The sequence below is a fragment of the Cygnus atratus genome, chromosome 19 (assembly GCF_013377495.2).
Source record: "Cygnus atratus isolate AKBS03 ecotype Queensland, Australia chromosome 19, CAtr_DNAZoo_HiC_assembly, whole genome shotgun sequence".
Classification (NCBI taxonomy): domain Eukaryota; kingdom Metazoa; phylum Chordata; class Aves; order Anseriformes; family Anatidae; genus Cygnus; species Cygnus atratus.
In genome coordinates this window covers 11,810,701-11,828,765 of record NC_066380.1, presented here as the reverse complement: position 1 = coordinate 11,828,765, position 18,065 = coordinate 11,810,701, and the positions used below count along the sequence as shown (strand labels likewise).

Below are 18,065 nucleotides of genomic sequence, written 5' to 3'. Positions count from 1 at the left end.
TAGTGGTCTCAGCAAAACAGTGTTTGCAGGATGTGCTTTGGCACAGAAAGTGCCAGCCCGCAGAGCTGCCCACGGGCTCAGCCCAGCCCCTGCAGCCTCCCTCCCTGCCGTGCTCTGCTTGGGCACTGCCCTGGCAGGCAGCTGCGGGCAGGAGCACAGTGGCCAGGGCAGCCTGCTGGGCACCGCACCCTGCCTACATCCTGCTCCACATTGCTCACGCCCGAGGATGGGGCTGGGTGGCAGGGCTCAGACCAGACTGGGGGGGGGGCTCTCCCTGCTGTCCCCTCCTTGGTATCACCTTGTGACCCATCTCTGTCCCCTTGCACTCCTCTGCCACGGGGCTGGAGGAGAAGACATGCCAGGGGGTGGGAGACCTGGGGACCTGGCTGGAGAAGGTGGCCAGTGTGGGCATGAACCCAGTCCCTGCTGGCTTCTGAGGGCAGCCGTGGTCCTTCCATCCACATGGTGGAGAGCACTGATGAGCCCCAGTGCAGGGACACAGGGACATTGGGCAAACCCCCAAACAGGGGCAGATACCAGGAAAAGCCACAGCTCATCTGGGGCACTGGGGTTCTGGCTAGCAGCTGGGATGGGAGAGGTGCTCGGCAGACACAAGATATGATTTGTGCTTGCTTTCAAAGATGACCCCTTGGAAATCCCTTTTGGGGAACCGAAACCCCACACAGGGCTACCTGTCTCTTCTGCAAGGAGCTGCAGCCCTGCCAGAGAGTCGGGAGAAAACACAAGGCCATGGGGCAAGGTGCGCAGGCACAGAGATCTGCAAACGTCTACCAGGGTGCCGCACACTGCCATGGGGCAGCACGGGACATGCACTGTGCAACAGGATCCCATCCTGGCATGGGCACCCCCCAGCAATGTGAGAAGGAACCCAGCCATGGGGCACCCAGCCATGGGTGATATTGCCACCCACATGGCACAGGGGAAGTGCTCAGAGTGCACTGTGAGAGCAGCAGGAAGGACCTGCTTGGGGGCTGGGACAAAGCAAAACCACAGAAAAGAGGAAGCCCTGAGTGCTCCAGCCCAGAACCAGCAGCTGCCCCGGAGTACCTGCGTGGGCAGTCACCAGCCCTGGCTGTGCCGTGCTGCGCCGTGTTGTGCCGTGCCACACCGTGCCGAGCCGCTGTCCACAGTAAGTCCGCAGGCTGAGCCCACATGCCAGCACTGCCGCACAACGTGGGGAGAGGGGGCTAAGCAATGGGTTGGCTCCTGGTGCTGCCAGCCTGAGGATCTGCCCTTCCAGAGCATCCTTTGAATGTGGGGCAGTGTCCCCACTGCTGGGGACTGGCAGGCAAAGGGGCCCGAAGCACCGGTGCCCTCGTGCGTGGTGCAGGGAGCAGGCAGAGCTTTTTTCCCTCTTCAGATGATTTTTTTTTTTTCTGGAGCCTAAACTTAGCTCATGTATTTTAGCATGCCAGACGGAGCAGGCCAGAGCAGGGAAGGGATTTGCAAAAGCAAAGCTGCTGCAGATCAGCTGGGAAAGCAGGGCAACACCTTCCACAAGCCTCCAAAATCACAGAGGAACCAGCACCCCCTGCCTGGCTGTGGGGCTGGGGCATCTAATATGCTTTCAGAGGTTACCTTGAAAGGGAAACTGTCTTTGGTGCTGAACACTGTGGGTGACCTGCCAAAAATTTGGCTGCAACACATGCAGAAATGCAAACTGCCAAATGGGTAGGGAAAGGAACTGAGGGGGAGCTCCCTGTACACCCGGGGCTGTGCCCTGCAGCCCATTCCATGCCCGGCCACCCAAGCATCGCCAAAGCATGGCAAAAAAATCAGGCAGTGTCCAGCCGTGCAGCCCTTGGGACCAGCACTCATGGGGTTTTGAGCTGGTTGCTGGCACCTGGTGCAGCTGAATGTCGCCCCCCAGCCCCCGCATCTGCTCCTGCTGCTCTCTGTTTCAGTGAGCAACTCTGACTCAGTTAAGAAGCAGAACCTTTGGCAAGGCCAGACACAGGCAGAAGGGCACTGCAGTGGGGTGAACGAAGGTGCAAATGTGCTTCTCATGCTGGATGGTGGGTGACTGGGGTTCCCACGTGCCTATGGGCCGAGCCCCGCCAGCTGGAGACCTACAGCAGCCCAGCTGTGGGGGAGCCAAACGCCCCTCTGCCCGTACCTCCCTCTGCCCTGCCTGCTGGGGACTGGAAACCTGGGGCACCTGAAAATAAAGTATGGGTATATGCGGTGCCAAGACAACCAGCTCCCAGCCTTGGTGTCTTCATGGCTGGGGAGAGCACCCCAAGCCCAGGGAGAGCACTCCAAGCCAGGTAGGAGCCCTGCCATCACTGCAGGAGGGCGCTGGGACAAGTGAGGCACGTTTCAGGCAGGACCCTGATCCGGCCCCAAGTGGGGTTTGGGACTTCCTGATTGCTCCCAAGAACACCCCGATGGCTGATCCATGAGTGGGTTCAGGGATGGAGCCTTGCTATGGGGTGTGGGTTCTCAGCATTTCCTGCAGTGACTCCCAGCCAGCTGTGAGGCAGGACTCGGGGTACTCCCTCACCCTTTGGCATGTGGCCCCAGCCTGCAGCCCCCCAGAAAGAACAGCACATTCCTCCCAGGCTTTGCTGTGGCAAGGCTGGCCGCATTTCAAGCTCAAAACATCCCCCCCAGGCAAAGTGAGAAGTGTGGAATGGGACTGTGCCTCTTTGTCGGATGGGGAAACTGAGGCACAGAGCAAGTGACAAGGAAAGCATCCCTTGTGCGTGCAATTGGGAGTGGTGCTCATCAGTTGTGACAGGGGGACAGGTGGCTGCTGACTGTTGGCTCTGTACCCCCTCCACACCCCCTTCAGCAACAGCACTGCTTGCCCCTAGAGACTGGGGGCACTGGGGAACACATGAGGGAGGGTGATGCAAGTGACAGCACCAGCTTGGTGTGACAGGGATGCAACAGCTCCTGCCTCTTCCTATCCGGACAGGTAGCCTCAGGCAAAGTCCTTTTATCTTTTGCATGTGGGATTTTCTGAGCTTAAAAGACAACACTAAAGAAAAAAAAAAAAGAGCACAAAAGCCCAGAAAAAAAAATTGGAAAGCACATGGTGAAAGTTGTGGGTCCCTCTGCGGCACCCGGGATGGCATGCACCCATCCCCTTGCTTGGCGGAGGTGCTGCCCACGTCCCAGCCTGCCCCAGGCCAGGGATCCGTGGGGGGTTGTGGCAGCGGGTGCGTGGGTGGGACCCTGCAGGGGGGCAGAGGTATACTGGGGCCTGGGGGCTCCTGCTGTGCCTGAGCCCTACGGGGTTTGGGTGCCATGGAGGAAGCGCAGAGAAGTCTTTCTCCAGCCACTCCAGCCCCAGCCTCTCCTCGCTCCTCCATGCTCCCGCCGGCCAGGTGGCTGGGCAAGCCGAGCTGATGGCCCTTGCTGGCTTCTTCTGTCCCAGGCACAGCCTCCAAGAAGGTGACACCACCAAGAAGGTGACACCTCCAAGAGGGTGACAGCCCGCCCTGCTGAGCACCGGCAGCATGTCCCGGACACCACCACTGCCACGGCTGCCATGGGGCCGGCCCAGTGTGAAGGCAGCAGTCACTGCTGGGTTGTTTGTCACCGTGCTCTGGAACCTGAAGTGCTTCATCAACTCGTCTAACATCTCTGGTGAAGCCCCCAAGCATACTAAGCCACTGGTGGTCCTGGTGTGGGAATGGCCTTCAAATCAGGTCCCGAACATCAGTGGGGACATTTGTCATGAGCTGTACAGCATTGAGGGATGCTGGCTCACCGTGGAGCAGCAGCTCCTGCACCAGGCAGACGTGGTGGTGTTTCCTCACACCAGGCTCAAGCAGGGCAGCGACAAGCTGCCTCGGGAGAAGCCACCAGGGCAGAACTGGGTGTGGGTCTCCCTGGAGTCCCCCACAAACACTAAAGCATTAGCAGGATGGAACCAGACCTTCAACTGGGTGATGACCTACAGACGAGACTCAGACATCTTCATCCCCTACGGCAAGCTTGTGCCCAACCGGTCAGCCACCATGAACATCCCCACGAAGACCAACTTGGTATCCTGGGTTATTAGCAACTATCACAGGACTCAGAAAAGAGCTGAAGTCTACAAGAACCTGTCCAGGTACCTCCACGTGAACATATATGGGAAGGCAAACAGAAATCCGCTTTGCAAAGACTGCCTTTTGCCAACGACATCCAAGTCCAAGTTTTACCTGGCCTTCGAGAACTCCATCCACCGGGACTACATCACTGAGAAGCTCTGGAGGAACTCCCTGATGGCTGGCACCGTGCCTGTGGTGCTGGGGCCTTCCCGGGCCAACTACGAGCAGTTCATCCCCGCAGACTCATTTATTCATGTCGATGACTTTAGTTCCCTGGCAGAGCTGGCCACCTTCCTGAAGACCATGAACTCCAGCCGTTACCAGCAGTTCTTCGCATGGCAGAAGAAGTACAGTGTGAAGCTCTACGCAGACTGGAGGGAGCGCATCTGTACCATCTGTGCCATGTACCCCAGCCTGCCCCAAGGCCGTGTCTATCCCGACCTGGAGAGCTGGTTCAACACCTAGTGCTGGGCTGACACGTGCTGAGGGCACTCAGCACTGCCAGAGACATCAGGGATGCATTTGTGCAGAAGATAAAAGTGGGAGGAGTGTGGGGCACCCTGCGACAGAACAGGATGCTGTGCAGGGAGGGATGTGGGACCTCTAATACTCGCCCTGTTGTTGCCACATTGTTACCTTGAGCAACTCCGTGTGACTTAGCTTCCTGCCAAATGTGACTATCCCCCCATACTGACCTACCCCGCTATGGTGCTGGCATAACCAGAGGGTGCTTTGGAAATAAATGACACAGGTTTCCAGAGGCTCTGCCCATCTGTCAGGGCCTGGGCAGGGCTGAGGGCAGGCGAGGACAGCAGGAACCATCAGCTCCCCAACCTTCCTTTCCCCCTCATGCCCTTGTAATCGTGCTGTGCCCTCCCCAACACTACCTGGGCAGCAAATCCATGGTGGCAGAGGCCCCGGCGATGTTTCCGGCTGGGTGACCGCAGTGGGCGGGGGCGGGGGGAGGGCGTTGAGAGGGAGGCGGGATGGGAAAGACATGGTCCCCTGGGACCTCAGGGCAAGAGGCTGCATCCTGCCAGGGACCCAGCGTCCTGTAGCCAGGGACGAGCAGCTCACGCATCGCACCAGCTCCCACAGCCTCTGTGCTGGCACAGCCCTGCAGAACCCATTTCCCCTGCCCCTGCTCTCTTGCCACTGGTGTCCCCGTGCTGGCAGGACACCGGATGCTCTCAAGAGCAATCACGGCCTGCTCAGTGCAAGGCCGAGTCAGAGCAGGATGGCTGTGGTTTTGCACTGCCGGCTGCACGTACTGCTGCGACAGGAAGCTGTTGAGATGGTGCTGTCCCAAACTTTGCAGCGAGCCAAGAGCAAACGCCCCACACCAGTGCCCTTGGCACTGCCAGCCCCCACACACCCCGTGCCGTGCACACACCCCGTGCCCTGGGCACCCCCGCACCACGAGCATCCCCCTCTGTGCTGTGCGCACCCCCCTCTGTGAGCGCTGCACGGCGAGCAGCCTGCACTGTGGGCACCCTGCAGCACACACACCCTGCACTGTGAGTACCCTGCACTGAAAGCACCTTGCCCTGTGGGCACTCTGCACCACCTACACCCTGCGCCACGCACCCCTGACCATGCAAAGGGCATCCTGCTCTGTGGGTACCCTGCACCCTGGGCATGGGCAGCCCCCAGGCACTCCATGGGGAAGCACCCATCTGGGACTGGCAGCGGACATCGGGGTGAGGCAGCAGAACTGGGGAGGAATGTGACTGCTCCATCCCTGCCTCACTCTGCATGCAGACCCACACCTCACCATGCGTCTCCTCAAGTCGTTTACCTCCCCAGTACCGGTGACTCATTTTATCACACATTTTGCCCAGTTTCCCTCACTGCAGCCCCCAAGACTACACAGCCTGAGCCTCACCACCCTGCCCAGCAGCACCCAGCAAGCTGCCGGCCGCCCACTGGACCTGGTCGCACGGGCGATAACCCACAGGAGAGGGGACAATCCTGCTTGCGGTGTGCGCTTTGTGAACATCCCCCACACCCACCCCCAGCGTCAGCCTGGTCCAGACCTGCCTCATGTGGCAGTTTGACAGGACATGCCACAACCTTCTCATTTCTGCAGCGTGGTTTCTTTTTGTCTTCTGGATCAACTGAAAACTGAGCAGGAACATGTCACACCCCTGTCAGTGCTGCCCTCGCCTCCATGGCAGCGCGGCCCCAACAAGCCTCGGCTGGCTGCATCACTTCTCTGTCATCATGCACAGCCATGAGGGGCTGCAGGATCTGGGGGTCCCGTGAGATCTGGGGGTCCCACAGCCTGCTCCCCAAGGGGACCCTACCTGGCTGTGCAAACTGCAGCAGAAAATCAGATGGTTGAAACTTGCAGAGTCAAACCTAAGCAATGTGACAGCCTTCCCACGCAGAAATGGCACCTCTGTAGGCAAACCTATGGTCTAATGCATCACAGACTGCCAGCCTCCATCACCCCCAGCCCCCCCCCCCGCGTGCCAGGCAAGAGCCAAGGGCACCTCTGGCCACAGCAGTTTGCAGCAGGCGCTGTGCCTAGCTGCGAGCCCCAGGATTTGAGTCCTGCTGCTAAATGAGGCTGTGGGCAAGGAGCCCTGGGCATCCAGGTACTAGGGAACAAGTGGGGACACAGGGGTGAAGGCAATGGGGTCCTGCATGCGTTTCCACCTCTGCCCTTTGCAGGATCCCAAGGTGCTCTGAGAGCAGCAGCCAGCTCCTGCACAGCCCACGAGAATGAGGGTGCAGACCAGCCCTGAAAAGCAAAAGCAAAACCATCATTAACTGGCAGCCGAGCTAAAAAAGGGGCTTTTCAGAGTTGGTTTCAATACAGATCTGGTCACTTCATTGCTTGTGCTCGGGGAGAACAACCCCTAGGGTGCAGACTGATGGCTGCAGCAAACTAGGCTGCACAGCCAAGGGTGCTGAGCAGCGAGTTGTCACACCCTGGAAGTGCCCTGCTTCTCCCATTTGGCAGTCCCCATGCACCTCCTGCTGGCATCACCCTGCACAGCCTTGCTCCCGGCTGGCCCCAGTGCCGTGGGGCTTCTTGGCCACCAGCACGGCCACCTGGCAGTGCTGAGGCTGTCCAGGATGCGCCTTGCCCAGGACTTTCATATTGCTCTTGCAGGCAGTGGTGAAGCAGCACACCCCAGCAAGCCCTTCCCTGTTCGTGGACCCTGGAGGGACCCTTCACCCGAGACTCCTTTGGGCTTTTGCTTTTCCAAAAAGTAGCTATGGAAAAAAATAGCAGCCCCATAAGGGTGGGAGGTGACCCCTGTGCACACTCCTGAACACATCTGCTTTTGCAGACAGGAAAGGAAATGGGCTGTGTGCCCCCACCGACCTGCCACCCAGTTCCTGGAGCTGGACACATTGCTCCACAAGCCGCCAGGCCCCTTGGTTAAGAGCTGGATCCAGAGCAGCTCACGGGCCAGCACCCACTGACCTGAGTTACCTCCAGCAGCACGAAGCAGTGGCTCAGCTGCAATTTAAGATCATGCCGTTCAGCAGCGCTCCCGGCTGCAGTGTGGGCGCCAGCTTGCTGTACCTCCAGCCGCTGCAGGCAGCGACAAGCCGGGTCTTTTAGATTGTGGCAGCACCAACTCTCACAACCGAGCTCAGTGTAACCCCTCTGCCTGCTCAAGCCTTGGGCACAGCAGGGAGCTCAGCCCCACGTGGGTGCACCGTCCAGCTGCTGGAGCAGCACAGCCCCCCCCATGCCCCCCATGTGCAGCCAGACCCAGACTGACACCGTTGTGGTCTGCAGACAGTGACCACAGCAGGACCCAAGCAGGCACAGGACGTAAGGGAGGCAAGGAAAGAGCTGACTAGCTCTCATGCCCCAAAGAACTGAGATTTATTTCACTGCCAGAGGGAATATGATTAAGGAAAAAAAAATCATCATCAACTACAGCAGGCTCAAAGGCACGGGGTGCTAGCAGCATGGACAGGATGGCATCAGCCCCACTGTGGGCCCTGGGCTGGGACCCCTGCAGAATAGCCCCAGGGCAGCCCAGCTAGGGGCTGAGACAATGGCTAGAGAGTGAAGAAGGCCCAGAGGCTCCGGGGTGATGCTGGGAGGGGAGGCCCTGCCCCACCACCCTGCCCTGCCACAGGGGGCAGGCAACAGGGTGACCCTCCTGCGCTGCCAGGACAAGCACGGCTGGAGGCTGGGGCTGCTGAGGGCTCCCCCCGCAGCATCACGCAATAGCCCTGGGCTCACCCCAGCCACCCGGAGCAGTGGGCAGAGCCCACCAGGGAACCACCCCCTCCCCGTGTGCAATGCCCCAGCCCTGCTCTATATAACAGGGAGGAGGCATCTGGGAAACTAGTGATCACTACAAAGAATTTTGCTTTTTAAAAACTAGAAATACAGCCAAAACCATTAAAAAAAAAAAAAACTCCCCCCACCCCTAAAAAAATTAGAAATGCTTTTTTTCTGGTTCTCACAGGAGCAGCTCGGCAGGGGCCAGGCACAGGCGGCTCCACCCAGCCCCCAGGCACGCATGGCTTTGGCAGGTAACAGTGAGGGAGCTCTCCCCCACACCCCTGAAAGGCAGGAGGGTGCTGACCCCATGCAGGGGGGCTGCTGGGACCAGCGAACTCACGTAACTGGGAAGGGCTGGGAGCAACTGTAGAGAGCGGGCACCATCCCCACGCTTGGCTCCCGGCCCTTCCTCAGCCCCTCAGGCCCCAAAAGCTGTAAAATAGCGCAGCCACTGCCCAGACAAGCCCTGGGAGCAGGGCTGGAGCCATGCCCGTGCCTTGTCAGGGCAAGGGGAGGACGCTGCCCCTGGACGGACAGGCTGCAGTCGGGGCGCGCTTCTGCCTGCCCTGGTTCAGTGGCTGCTGTTGTTCATGGAGAGCCCAGGCTGCAGAGCTTGAGGGAACATCTCGGCCTTGTGGAAGGGTGGCATGTAGACCGGAGGGGATGGCGCTAAGCTATAGCCCTGGGACGTCACCGGGATGGGCAGGCCAGGGGGCACCAGGGACTGGTTCATGTCGTACACCACCCCCTCCGTCTCATTGCCAAAGGGCAGCAGCAGCCGCTTGCCTTTCTGACGCCGGTTGCAGAACCAGACCCGGACAACCTGTGAGGGAGGGGAGACAGGGCAAGGATGAGTGGTGCTCTGCAAGCCCAGGGACAGTGTGGCAACAAGACCCTTCTGCTGGTGGCACCTCCACGGCCCTGAAGCGCCTGACCCCCTGCACGGCTCCTCCTGGGGCTCAGCACGGAGGGGCAGATGGTGGCAACCAGCTCCAGCCACCCTCCCACACCTTCTTCCAGTATCAAAACTGGCCTGATGTGGATGCTCAGGAACTGCAGCTGTTTGGAACCCCTGCCCCCCACCCTCCAAACCCTGCCAAACCTACATCTTTGTCCAGGTTCAGGTCTTCAGCGATCTGGGAGATCTCCTGGGGACTGGGCTTCACACATTTGCGGAAGAAGCTCTCCAGCGTTCCCTTCACATTGGTCTCGATGCTGGTCCTGCGTTTTCTCTTCCGGGCTTGGGCCAGCACTTGCTCTGCATTGCACATCTGGAAGTGAGAGAGACCACACACTTGGTCACAGGGTGGCCCAAGGCTGGCAATGTCCCCCCAGCCTCCGGACACACACACACAGCTGGCTGCAGAGGTCTGGGAGGGACGGCAGGCTTTGTCCCTGTGACCGTCTGCCAGCACAGCCTCTTTCTGATCAGCAGTGCAGAGAGACGCAGTAAAAACTCAGACTTCGCTGCTGAGCTTCACCCCACTGCAACTGGGGTCATTCCCAGCATCCTACCGCTGATTCCCCACCTGCATGGGCAGGGGAGATGGACACGTCTTTCTGCATTACATCCCATCCCTCCAGCCTGCCCTCAGGGAGCAGCAAGATGCATCTCCAGCTCGTCCCAGACTCCAGCAGTAGCCAGCTGCTCCGAGATGAGAGCTGCCCCTGCTGTCACATGCTGCACATGGGGGGAATTTGGGCTCCCACCTGCCTGGCTGAAGGGTGCTACTTAGCAGATCAGCAGTGGACTGGGTACCCCCCTCCCTCGGGACCAAACCCATGGCTGTGAGAAAGGCAGTGAGCCACTGCCATGGCAAGGGGAGCCTGCTCCTCCCTTCCTCTCCCAAAAAGCATGCGTGCAGGGCAGGAGAGGCTGCAGCTCATTTGTCAGCACGTAAACCAGACACCCTGCCCTGCCCAGCCCTGTACCTCCTGCATGTTGTCCGTGTTCTCTGCTTCGTTGAGCCAACGCTGTAGCAACGGCTTCAGCTTGCACATGTTCTTGAAGCTGAGCTGGAGCGCTTCGAAGCGGCAGATGGTCGTCTGGCTGAACATCTTCCCTGCACGGGGAGGCAGGCGCTGTTATGCACAGCTCCCCGAGGGCAGCTGCCACCCCCAGCAGCCCCCCAGGGCTCCTCAGGGACCAGGCACCAGGAAGGGCATTTTCCCTGCTGGTTCAGCAGGGACTTAAAGCACTCAGAAACTCTTCAGAAACAGCTATTGTAAACCAGTTCATTGGTGCTAACAGCAGCTTTAGCAAATGCAGGCTGGTGCTGGCCACCGCTTCTGCGGGTCATTATGTAGCAAAAATCTCTTTTGCCCAGGTGCCCCATCCCCATGTTGCCCTTTTTGCCCCCAGGTATGGGGAGAGATGTGGAGAAAAGCTTACCATAGAGAGTGCCCAGAGCCAGCCCCACGTCAGCCTGTGTGAAACCCAGCATTATGCGCTTGTGTTTAAGGTCCTTGGCAAACTGCTCCAGCTCTTCTGAGGTTGGTGCATCCTGGCAGGGAAAAGCAAACTCAGAGGGAAAACTTGCACCCACCTGGGCTGGGACTGCAAAGAGCAGAGTCCCATCGGCCGGGGGGGGGGGGGCAGTACGGGCCTGGGATAGGGACGAGGAGGGGTGGAGATCCCTTGGTAGCACTGATGCACACCTGCTGTTGCCACCTTGGGGTGATGGGGTAGTGGCAGAAAGGATTTTCCCCAACCCCCAAACAATGGACTCCACTGGGCTCTGGACCCCTAGTGCCCCCCCACACACACCTAACTCCACACAGGAGCACATGGAGAAACCTCTGGCCCTTTTCTGGGACAGAATGCAGGACGTGGAGCACCAGAGCCCCGAGGTGTGGGGAGCTCTGCCCTGAGGTGTGGGGAGCACGTCCCTTCTGCCTGGGCTCACACCCTCACAGCCTGACCAGGGGCACCACAGACCCATAGGCGGCTTTGGTGATGTCCCCAGCATCATTCATCTACCACGCACCCCACAGCATGTCCCCTGGGGTGCAGGGCAGGCACCAGCACCTCTCCTCGCTGAGCCCAGTGAAGAAGAAATGACTCAGATAAAGTGAATTTTGAAAGAACGTATGATTTGACTGGGTTTCAAGCACATTTTTGCAACAGCCAGACTTCACTTCTGGAAAGCTGCTTACCCAAGTGCTTCACTTCCTCCCTGCAGTACAGTCTTGAACTGCTGTAGTGGGCATTTTGCAATCTTTTCACAAATTGTCACGTTTGCCGCATTTTTCATATTTTACAGGCATACCTCCTGCCGGCCAGTCTCAGCTTTTAATTGCTCAAGTACATCGGCAACAAGGAGCCCAGAGCATCCCTACCACGGGGCACCCCGACCCTCTTAGGAGAGAACTGTTCCTTCTGCCTCGGCACAGCACGGCAGGACGTGAACTGCAGGGCGGGCAGGAGAGCTTGGCGCCCGGCTGTGTAACACACACACACCGGTGCCCCACAGGCTGGGCTCGGCGGGCGTGGGAGCTCCAACCTTACTTTGCCACTTACACAGCAGCAACTCTGTGCAAAAACAAGAAACCCACAACAGAAAACAAAAAGCTCGGAAAAGCTTTCAAATCAACCACATCATCCTTGCTGCTAACCCCGGAGAGCGTTTGCTGGGAGGGATGCTTTTACAACATGCCCTGAAATGATTTAAAGCCGAAATCCCCCAATACGGCTGCCAGTCACGCTGCCGAATGAAGGCGCCTGCCCTCACCGGGGGCAGCCAGCGGGGCCGCTCTCGTCCCGGTGCCCGCCCGGGGGTGTCGCGCGTGGGCGCAGCCCCGCGGGGCGCGGCGTGGGGCAACCGCGCGCTCCCTCCCCGGCCGCGAGGGTCGGAGGCGGCCGCGGCGACCGGGAGCTGAGCGGGGCAGCGCAGAGCCCCGGGCCCGACCCCGCTGTGCCGCCCCGGGCTCCCAACCGAGCGGAGCCCCCTCTCCTCCAGCGGGGGCTTGAGGGGCGCTGGGCGCGGCAGGGCGCTGCCCGCGGGGCCGCGAAAGCGTCCCGGTTGCTCTAAAGCACCTCCCCAGAGGCTGAGCCCTTCCCTCGGCCGCCCGTCGGGGTGAGGCACCCGTGCAGCCCCGCGTGGCTGCCCCCGGTCTCTGTGCTGGGGGAGAAGGGACGGGGCTGGCTCCGCGGGCAGGGAAATGCCCCCCGGCCCGGCTGGGTGCCAGCCTGGAAGTCCCCGTTCTCATCAGCGCCTCCCCGACCCTACAGGAGTCACGGCCGCGCTGAGGGGAGGGGTGGCCAGGCACAGGGCGGGTCAAGGGGTTCCCACCCCGGAGCCCCGAGCCGAGAACGGGTTTGCTGCCGTCCCGTCCCGACCTCGGGCCGATCTCCGCAGCCGCTCCGCACGGCTACGCAGAGCCTGTCTCTACAGGCGTTTCCTCGGAACGTTAAGGAACCTCAAAGGTGGTTTTGTGCCGCAAAGCTGCACTTTGCGCAGGCCCCCTAGGACAGAGGGAGCTGCGACGCCGGGACGAGAAGGCGCTGCCGGCAGTCGGAGCCGCGGGGGCCCGACGGCTGCGCAGCGTTCCCAACGTCCCCGCCCGCCGGGGCCGGCAGGAGCCGCTCGCCCCCAGCGGGACACGGGGACGGCGGGGCCCGGTCCCGGCTCGGGGTCCCGAGGACGACTCACCCGCGTCCCGCTCCGCTAACGCGCTCCTGGCCCGCCCCCGCCGGCGGCCGTCCCGTCGACAGCTGCCAAGTCGGGAGGCCGAGTCGCCCGTGCCGAGGCCGGCGACCGTCGACGAGGACGCGGAGCGCGCCGAGCACGCGGCGGGGCCGGGGCGGCGGGCGGGGCAGCCGTCGGGGGGCAGCGGAGGGGCCCGGCCGGGCGGCGGGCCCGGGGCGCGCCGGGGAAGGGAGCGGGGTCTCACCTCGTCGCCGCTGTCGCTGGAGTGTCCGCCCTCGCTGGCGGCGCCGCTGGAGCTGCCGCTGCTGCCCAGGCTGGCGAGGCCGCCGGAGCCCGGCTGCAGGGCGCCGGGGCAGAGCCCGTGGCCGGGACCGGCGGGGAACGGGGCGGCGGCGGCAGCGCTGGGGAAGGGCGCGGCGGCGGCGGCGGCGGCGGCGGCGGGGGGCGCGGGGCCGGCCCACGGCGGGGCGGCCCAGGCGGGGCCGCAGCAGGGCGCGGCGGGCGGCGCGGCGCGGGCCTCGGGGGAGCCCTGGCGGCAGGGCCGGCCCGGGCGCGCCTCCGCCTTAGCGGGCGGCCCCGCGGCCGGGGGCAGCCAGGCGCGGGCCGCCGCGGCGTCGCGGCCGCCGTCGGGCTCGGCGGCGAAAGGGAAGAAGAGCTGCTGCGCGGCCGCGCCGTCGTAGGCGCCGCGCGGGAAAGGCGGGCCGCCGTCGGGCAGGAGGCCGAAGGGGGCGGCCGGCAGCCCCCCGTCCGGGCTGAACATGGTGGCCGCGGCCTAGGGCTCCATGCGGCGCCGACGGGGCTTCGGCTCGGCCCGGCCGCCGCGCTCAGGCCGGGCGCGGGCCGTCGGCCGGTGCCTCCATGCTGCGGCGCCGCCGGGGCCACTGAAGGCGGCGGGGCCGGGCCGGGCCGGGCCGGACCGTATGGAAATGGGCCCCCGCCCCATTGGCCCCCGCGGCGCGGCCCCACCGCCGGTGGGTCGGGCGTGAACTTGATCCCCTTGAGCCTTGAGGAGGGGGCAGCGGCCCGGCCGGACGGCCCCGCGGGCGGAGGGGGCCGGGGGGGCCCCCACGTGCTCGCCGCCCCTGCTCGCGGCCATCGGGGCGCCCGCGAAGGGGGACGGCGACGACCCCGGCCCCGCGGGCAGGGCCGCGCCCTCAGCGGCTCCTCGCCGGGGGCTCGTCAGGGGCAGGGGTGGCTCCGGAGGGGGCTGCTTTGGGGACGGGGACAGCCGCAGTGGTGGGAGCGGAGGCCGGGGCAAGACTGAGGCCTTGGGGACGGGCAGCCGCCAGGACACTGGTGCCTTCGTGCACCACTCGTCCGTCCCCTCCACCTCTGCCTTGCAGTGGGAAACAGGATCGAAGCGGCAGCACTCCCTGGGCAAGGCTGGGCGTTCCCAGCTCCCTGACACCGCGGTGCGGCTCTGCCCTCCCTCGCTGGGCAGTGGAAGGCTGTGCGGCGGAGGCAGGCTAGAGGCCCCAGAGCTCTGGGTGTGCCTCTTGGGCTAATTGCAGCCTTCGCTATCGGGCTAATCTACTCCACAATGGACGTGCTTGATATTTTCTCTATCTCAAGGGCTTTCCTTTCACACTGCCTCCTCGCAATGGAGCTGTCGGGGCCCAGGTCGAGACATTTCCCCCTTCACTCCCTCCTCCCTGGCAGGAGCTTCCCAGGATGCTCCTTACAGCCAGCTACTCCTCATGGCCAGGCTCAAGCTGGGATGCGCCTGCCCCATGGCAGCTCCTGGGGCCAGGCAGGGCCAGGGAGGCCTGGTACCTGCTGACCTGGAGACGGAGCTAGGGCAGGGGCAGCCTGATCCAGCACCTTTCCCTGTTTATTAACCCGGATTACCGGGAGCTGTTGTTTAGCCTCTGCAGTCTCACACTTGAGATACGCCAAGGAGATAGGCTTGAGGAGCACCCTCCCCGTCACTGTGTGCTGCGGCGGTGCTTCTGGCAGGCTGGAGATGAAGGCGGCTTGCTGCTGGTTTTTGCTGCTGTTTTCTGTGAATGGTGGCTGAGCAGGGGTAGGTGCCCAGGGCTGGCACCCGCAGCGCCAGTGGCAGCCCATAGCCCAGCACAGGGCCCTGCCGCATGGGGGGAGTGGAACTGGAACCACCCCCTTGTGATGGTTTTCATATAAGCGAAAAAATGACAAAGTGAGGTGGATTTCCTGACCCGATCCTGCAGTTCTAGGAGGGGACAGCAGGCAAGGAAAATGACCGGGGAAAACTTGAAGGATGCGAAAAGCTAGTGGGGACATGGGCAATCCTGAATGAGTCCCGTGTCTGCAGGACCTGCCTGGGGTGAGAAACAACGGGTGAGAATCCTTCCCACCAGTGCCCTGCTGTCTCACCGCTGCCCCAGTCACGGCTGCAGGTGCGTGTTTCAGCCGGGCCGGGGCCGTCCGCCCGGCGGGTCCCGCAGGCAGGGCTGCGGAAGTCTCGCTGCGGGACTCCAATCGCTGCCATCAGCCCTGGCTCCTCCGGACTCCAGCTGCGGCCCCAGGGTTTCAGAAGATGCCTCGGCTGGGCAGTAACTCCCCTTCCCTTTGATTTATTGTTCCTGGGCCGGGCCCCCTCCTCCTGCCAACCTGCTCTTTCTCTCCATCCCCCCAGGAAGCAGCCCAAGCCTGCTGCCCGCCAAGGCCTCAAACACATTCCTGCTCCCTTTCATATACAGGCGGAGGGGAAGGGAGACGTTGACTTTGAACTGGCCCTTTGTAGGAGCAGGGCCCATTGTGGCGGTGATGGTTTTAGCTGGGGGATGTGGAGCGAGTCAGTGGGGTTTCTCAGTGTCCCCTGTACATTTCAATAGGGTGATCTCTGGGGCTGCGTAAGGTGGGGGTCATTGTGTGCCAGTGGCTGGAGCTCAGCATCTCTTCGCCCTTTCAGGGCAGATCCTCCTGCTCTGTCCCCAGGCTTGGGTTGCAGCTCATCCTGGCAGGCCAAGCTCTGTGATCAGCCAGAGATGACTGGGATCCCACTAGAAAAAGCTTACTGGAAAGCTGTGCATGTCCTCCCCAGCTCAGTAGGACAGTAGCAAGCTGGGGCAACAGAAATGCAGAAACATTTGTCTCTTTCCTTTGTTGGGTGTGCTGGTTTGGCACCGGTTTGCACTGGTTTGGAGACAGAAGATATTAAGAGAGTATGTGATCAAAGATGATGTTTTATTCACCGTCAATCCACAACACAGCTGTCAGTTCTGTGCTGGATGCTGCAGTTTCATGCTTAGTGCAACCAAGGCAGAGTCATATGGTAGACTGCAGCCCTGCACTGGTGGGGATGGGGCACAGCTGGACCCAAACGTCACCATCTACACTCCAGAATCATTGGGGGGGGGGAAGCACAGCTCCTCCATGCCACTGCAGTTTGCTTGGCTGCACCAGAAGAGGTGCCAGGGCCAGGCATGCAGGGCCAGGCAGGAGAGGGCTCGCAGTGATGGGGAGTCTGTGGCTTGTGCCTTTGGGAAGGGAATTGTGACTGAGGAGAAGCATTTGTCCCACAGTGGTAGCAACCTAGGAGGCACAGCTGGGGAGAGGCTGCAGCCTCACATGCGGGTGGTGGGTTCTCAGGCTGCCAGGATAAGTGTTAGTGGGCTGGGACCTTCCTGAGCTGAGCTGTGCAGCAGCTCTGCCCTTGTGTGCCCGCCCTGCTGCTTCTGCTCAGCAGGAGCCTCTACTCCCTGGGCTCTTCAGGCTGCTTCAGTCTCGCTGACCCCAGGAGGACAGGCAGGAGGCTTGGTGCTTACCAACCCAGCTGAGATGGAAGTCCTGGAGGATGGTTTGGTCCAGAGCTGTGCCTTCATCAAAGGGGACCCTGCAGTACAGAGCCTGGGGTATAATTTGGGTATCGCCCACGTCACTGCAGTACCCAAACCTGCCAGCCCTTCCTCTCTGCCTTTTTACAGGCGGGGAAATGGAAGCACAGGCAGACAGGGACTGAGCACAGACCCTGTACCTGGCCCTGGTCTTTCCTGGGATGTCTGCATCATGGAAGTGTTGTCCCAGGACAAATGAATCCTCTGTGCCCAGTCATGCAGCAGAGGCATGACTTCCTGGGGAACATGGGGCTCCTGCTACTATGGGGCCCTGAGTAAGGGGTTCTTCCCATTGTAATGGGCTACAGGAGGAGCAGCAGGCTCCTACTCAAAGCTAAGACTCCCCCCAAAACTGTGTGTGCTCTGAGAGGCTGTTGGGCTCTGAGAGCAAAGGAAAGATGAATCTGGGGACCGTGGAGGGGGTGATCATGCAAGGGCTGCGTTTTCCCAGGGGTGAGCCCTGGTGGGGCTTGGTGAGCAGGGCAGTGCAAATGATGGCCCTGAGTGCAACTGGAGACCCCGGTGTCCCCCATACAGTGTGCATAGGTCAAACACGCCAGGCTGAGACCTGGCTGGGGGCCCAGCAAGTTTGGGGAGCCTGGCATGGCGTCAGGATGGGGGTAATGCTGGCCAGGTCCCCAGCCATGGGGTGGCCAGGACAGCCATGAGCAGGCACGAGCAAAGCACCCTGACAGTACCCAGGAGGCTCAGTGATGAGTCAGGGAGTGACCCGCCCAGGGCTGCACAATAGCACCCGACCCTGCAGCACCGAAACCCGGAGGAGACGAGATTCTATCAGTGTGAGGGGGCTGGCGTGATCAAAGGGCTGGGAGAGGAGCTCCTACTGCTACACAATGGCTGGTGGGAGGGAGCACCGATAGCCCTTATCTGCCAGCCCCACCGAGGTGCGAAGGGCCCAGCCCTGGGGGGTGAGAGATTATCAGGGTGGGAGGGTTTGCCCTGGGTGATTTAGGGCTGGGTGCAGGCAGACACAGCTGGGGGCTCCCACTCAACACCTCTCCAGGGAAATCTGCCCCAATGGAGTGGATGTTCTGGCAAACACATACATCTGAGAAGCAAGAAAGTAAAATGGTTCTTGTTGGGTCTAGGAAAACCCCTGGGCATGGCCCAGAGAGTTGGCTCCCGGAGAGTTCTGCTGTTGGAGCAGGAGGGCAGGCAGTCTCTTGCTCTCTCTTGGGAAGGTTTTGGGATGGGAATGGCAGCTCCCCTCCCTGCCCCTGGCACCCCCTGCTCCCCAGAGGAGACCCCCCCACAC

At 61.7% G+C, this 18,065-nt stretch overlaps 2 protein-coding genes across 2 annotated transcripts; one reads left to right on the top strand and one right to left on the bottom strand.

Moving 5' to 3' along the window:
* The first annotated feature begins 3,485 nt into the window (after positions 1-3,485).
* On the top strand, positions 3,486-4,529 carry FUT7 (fucosyltransferase 7). Its single transcript, XM_035571151.1, has one exon. It carries the CDS (start codon positions 3,486-3,488, stop codon positions 4,527-4,529), a length of 1,044 nt encoding a protein of 347 aa, XP_035427044.1.
* Positions 4,530-7,862: 3,333 nt separating this feature from the next.
* On the bottom strand, positions 7,863-13,734 carry LOC118260716 (POU domain, class 5, transcription factor 3). Its single transcript, XM_035571152.1, has 5 exons — positions 13,219-13,734; positions 10,718-10,829; positions 10,258-10,388; positions 9,432-9,596; positions 7,863-9,148 (listed from the first exon to the last, which is right to left on the bottom strand). The coding sequence occupies exons 1-5, from the start codon at positions 13,732-13,734 to the stop codon at positions 8,897-8,899; spliced, it is 1,176 nt and encodes a 391-aa protein (XP_035427045.1). The 3' UTR covers positions 7,863-8,896.
* Positions 13,735-18,065: the final 4,331 nt, after the last annotated feature.

Coding starts and splice junctions, on each gene's coding strand:
- FUT7 (XM_035571151.1), top strand. CDS start 3,486: ATGTCCCGGACACCACCACTGCCACGGCTGCCATGGGGCCGGCCCAGT.
- LOC118260716 (XM_035571152.1), bottom strand. CDS start 13,734: ATGTTCAGCCCGGACGGGGGGCTGCCGGCCGCCCCCTTCGGCCTCCTG. Junction 10,830..13,218: donor CCAGCGACAGCGGCGACGAG/GTGAGACCCCGC, acceptor TTTCCCTGCCAG/GATGCACCAACCTCAGAAGA. Junction 9,149..9,431: donor ACCTGAACCTGGACAAAGAT/GTAGGTTTGGCA, acceptor CCTCCCTCACAG/GTTGTCCGGGTCTGGTTCTG.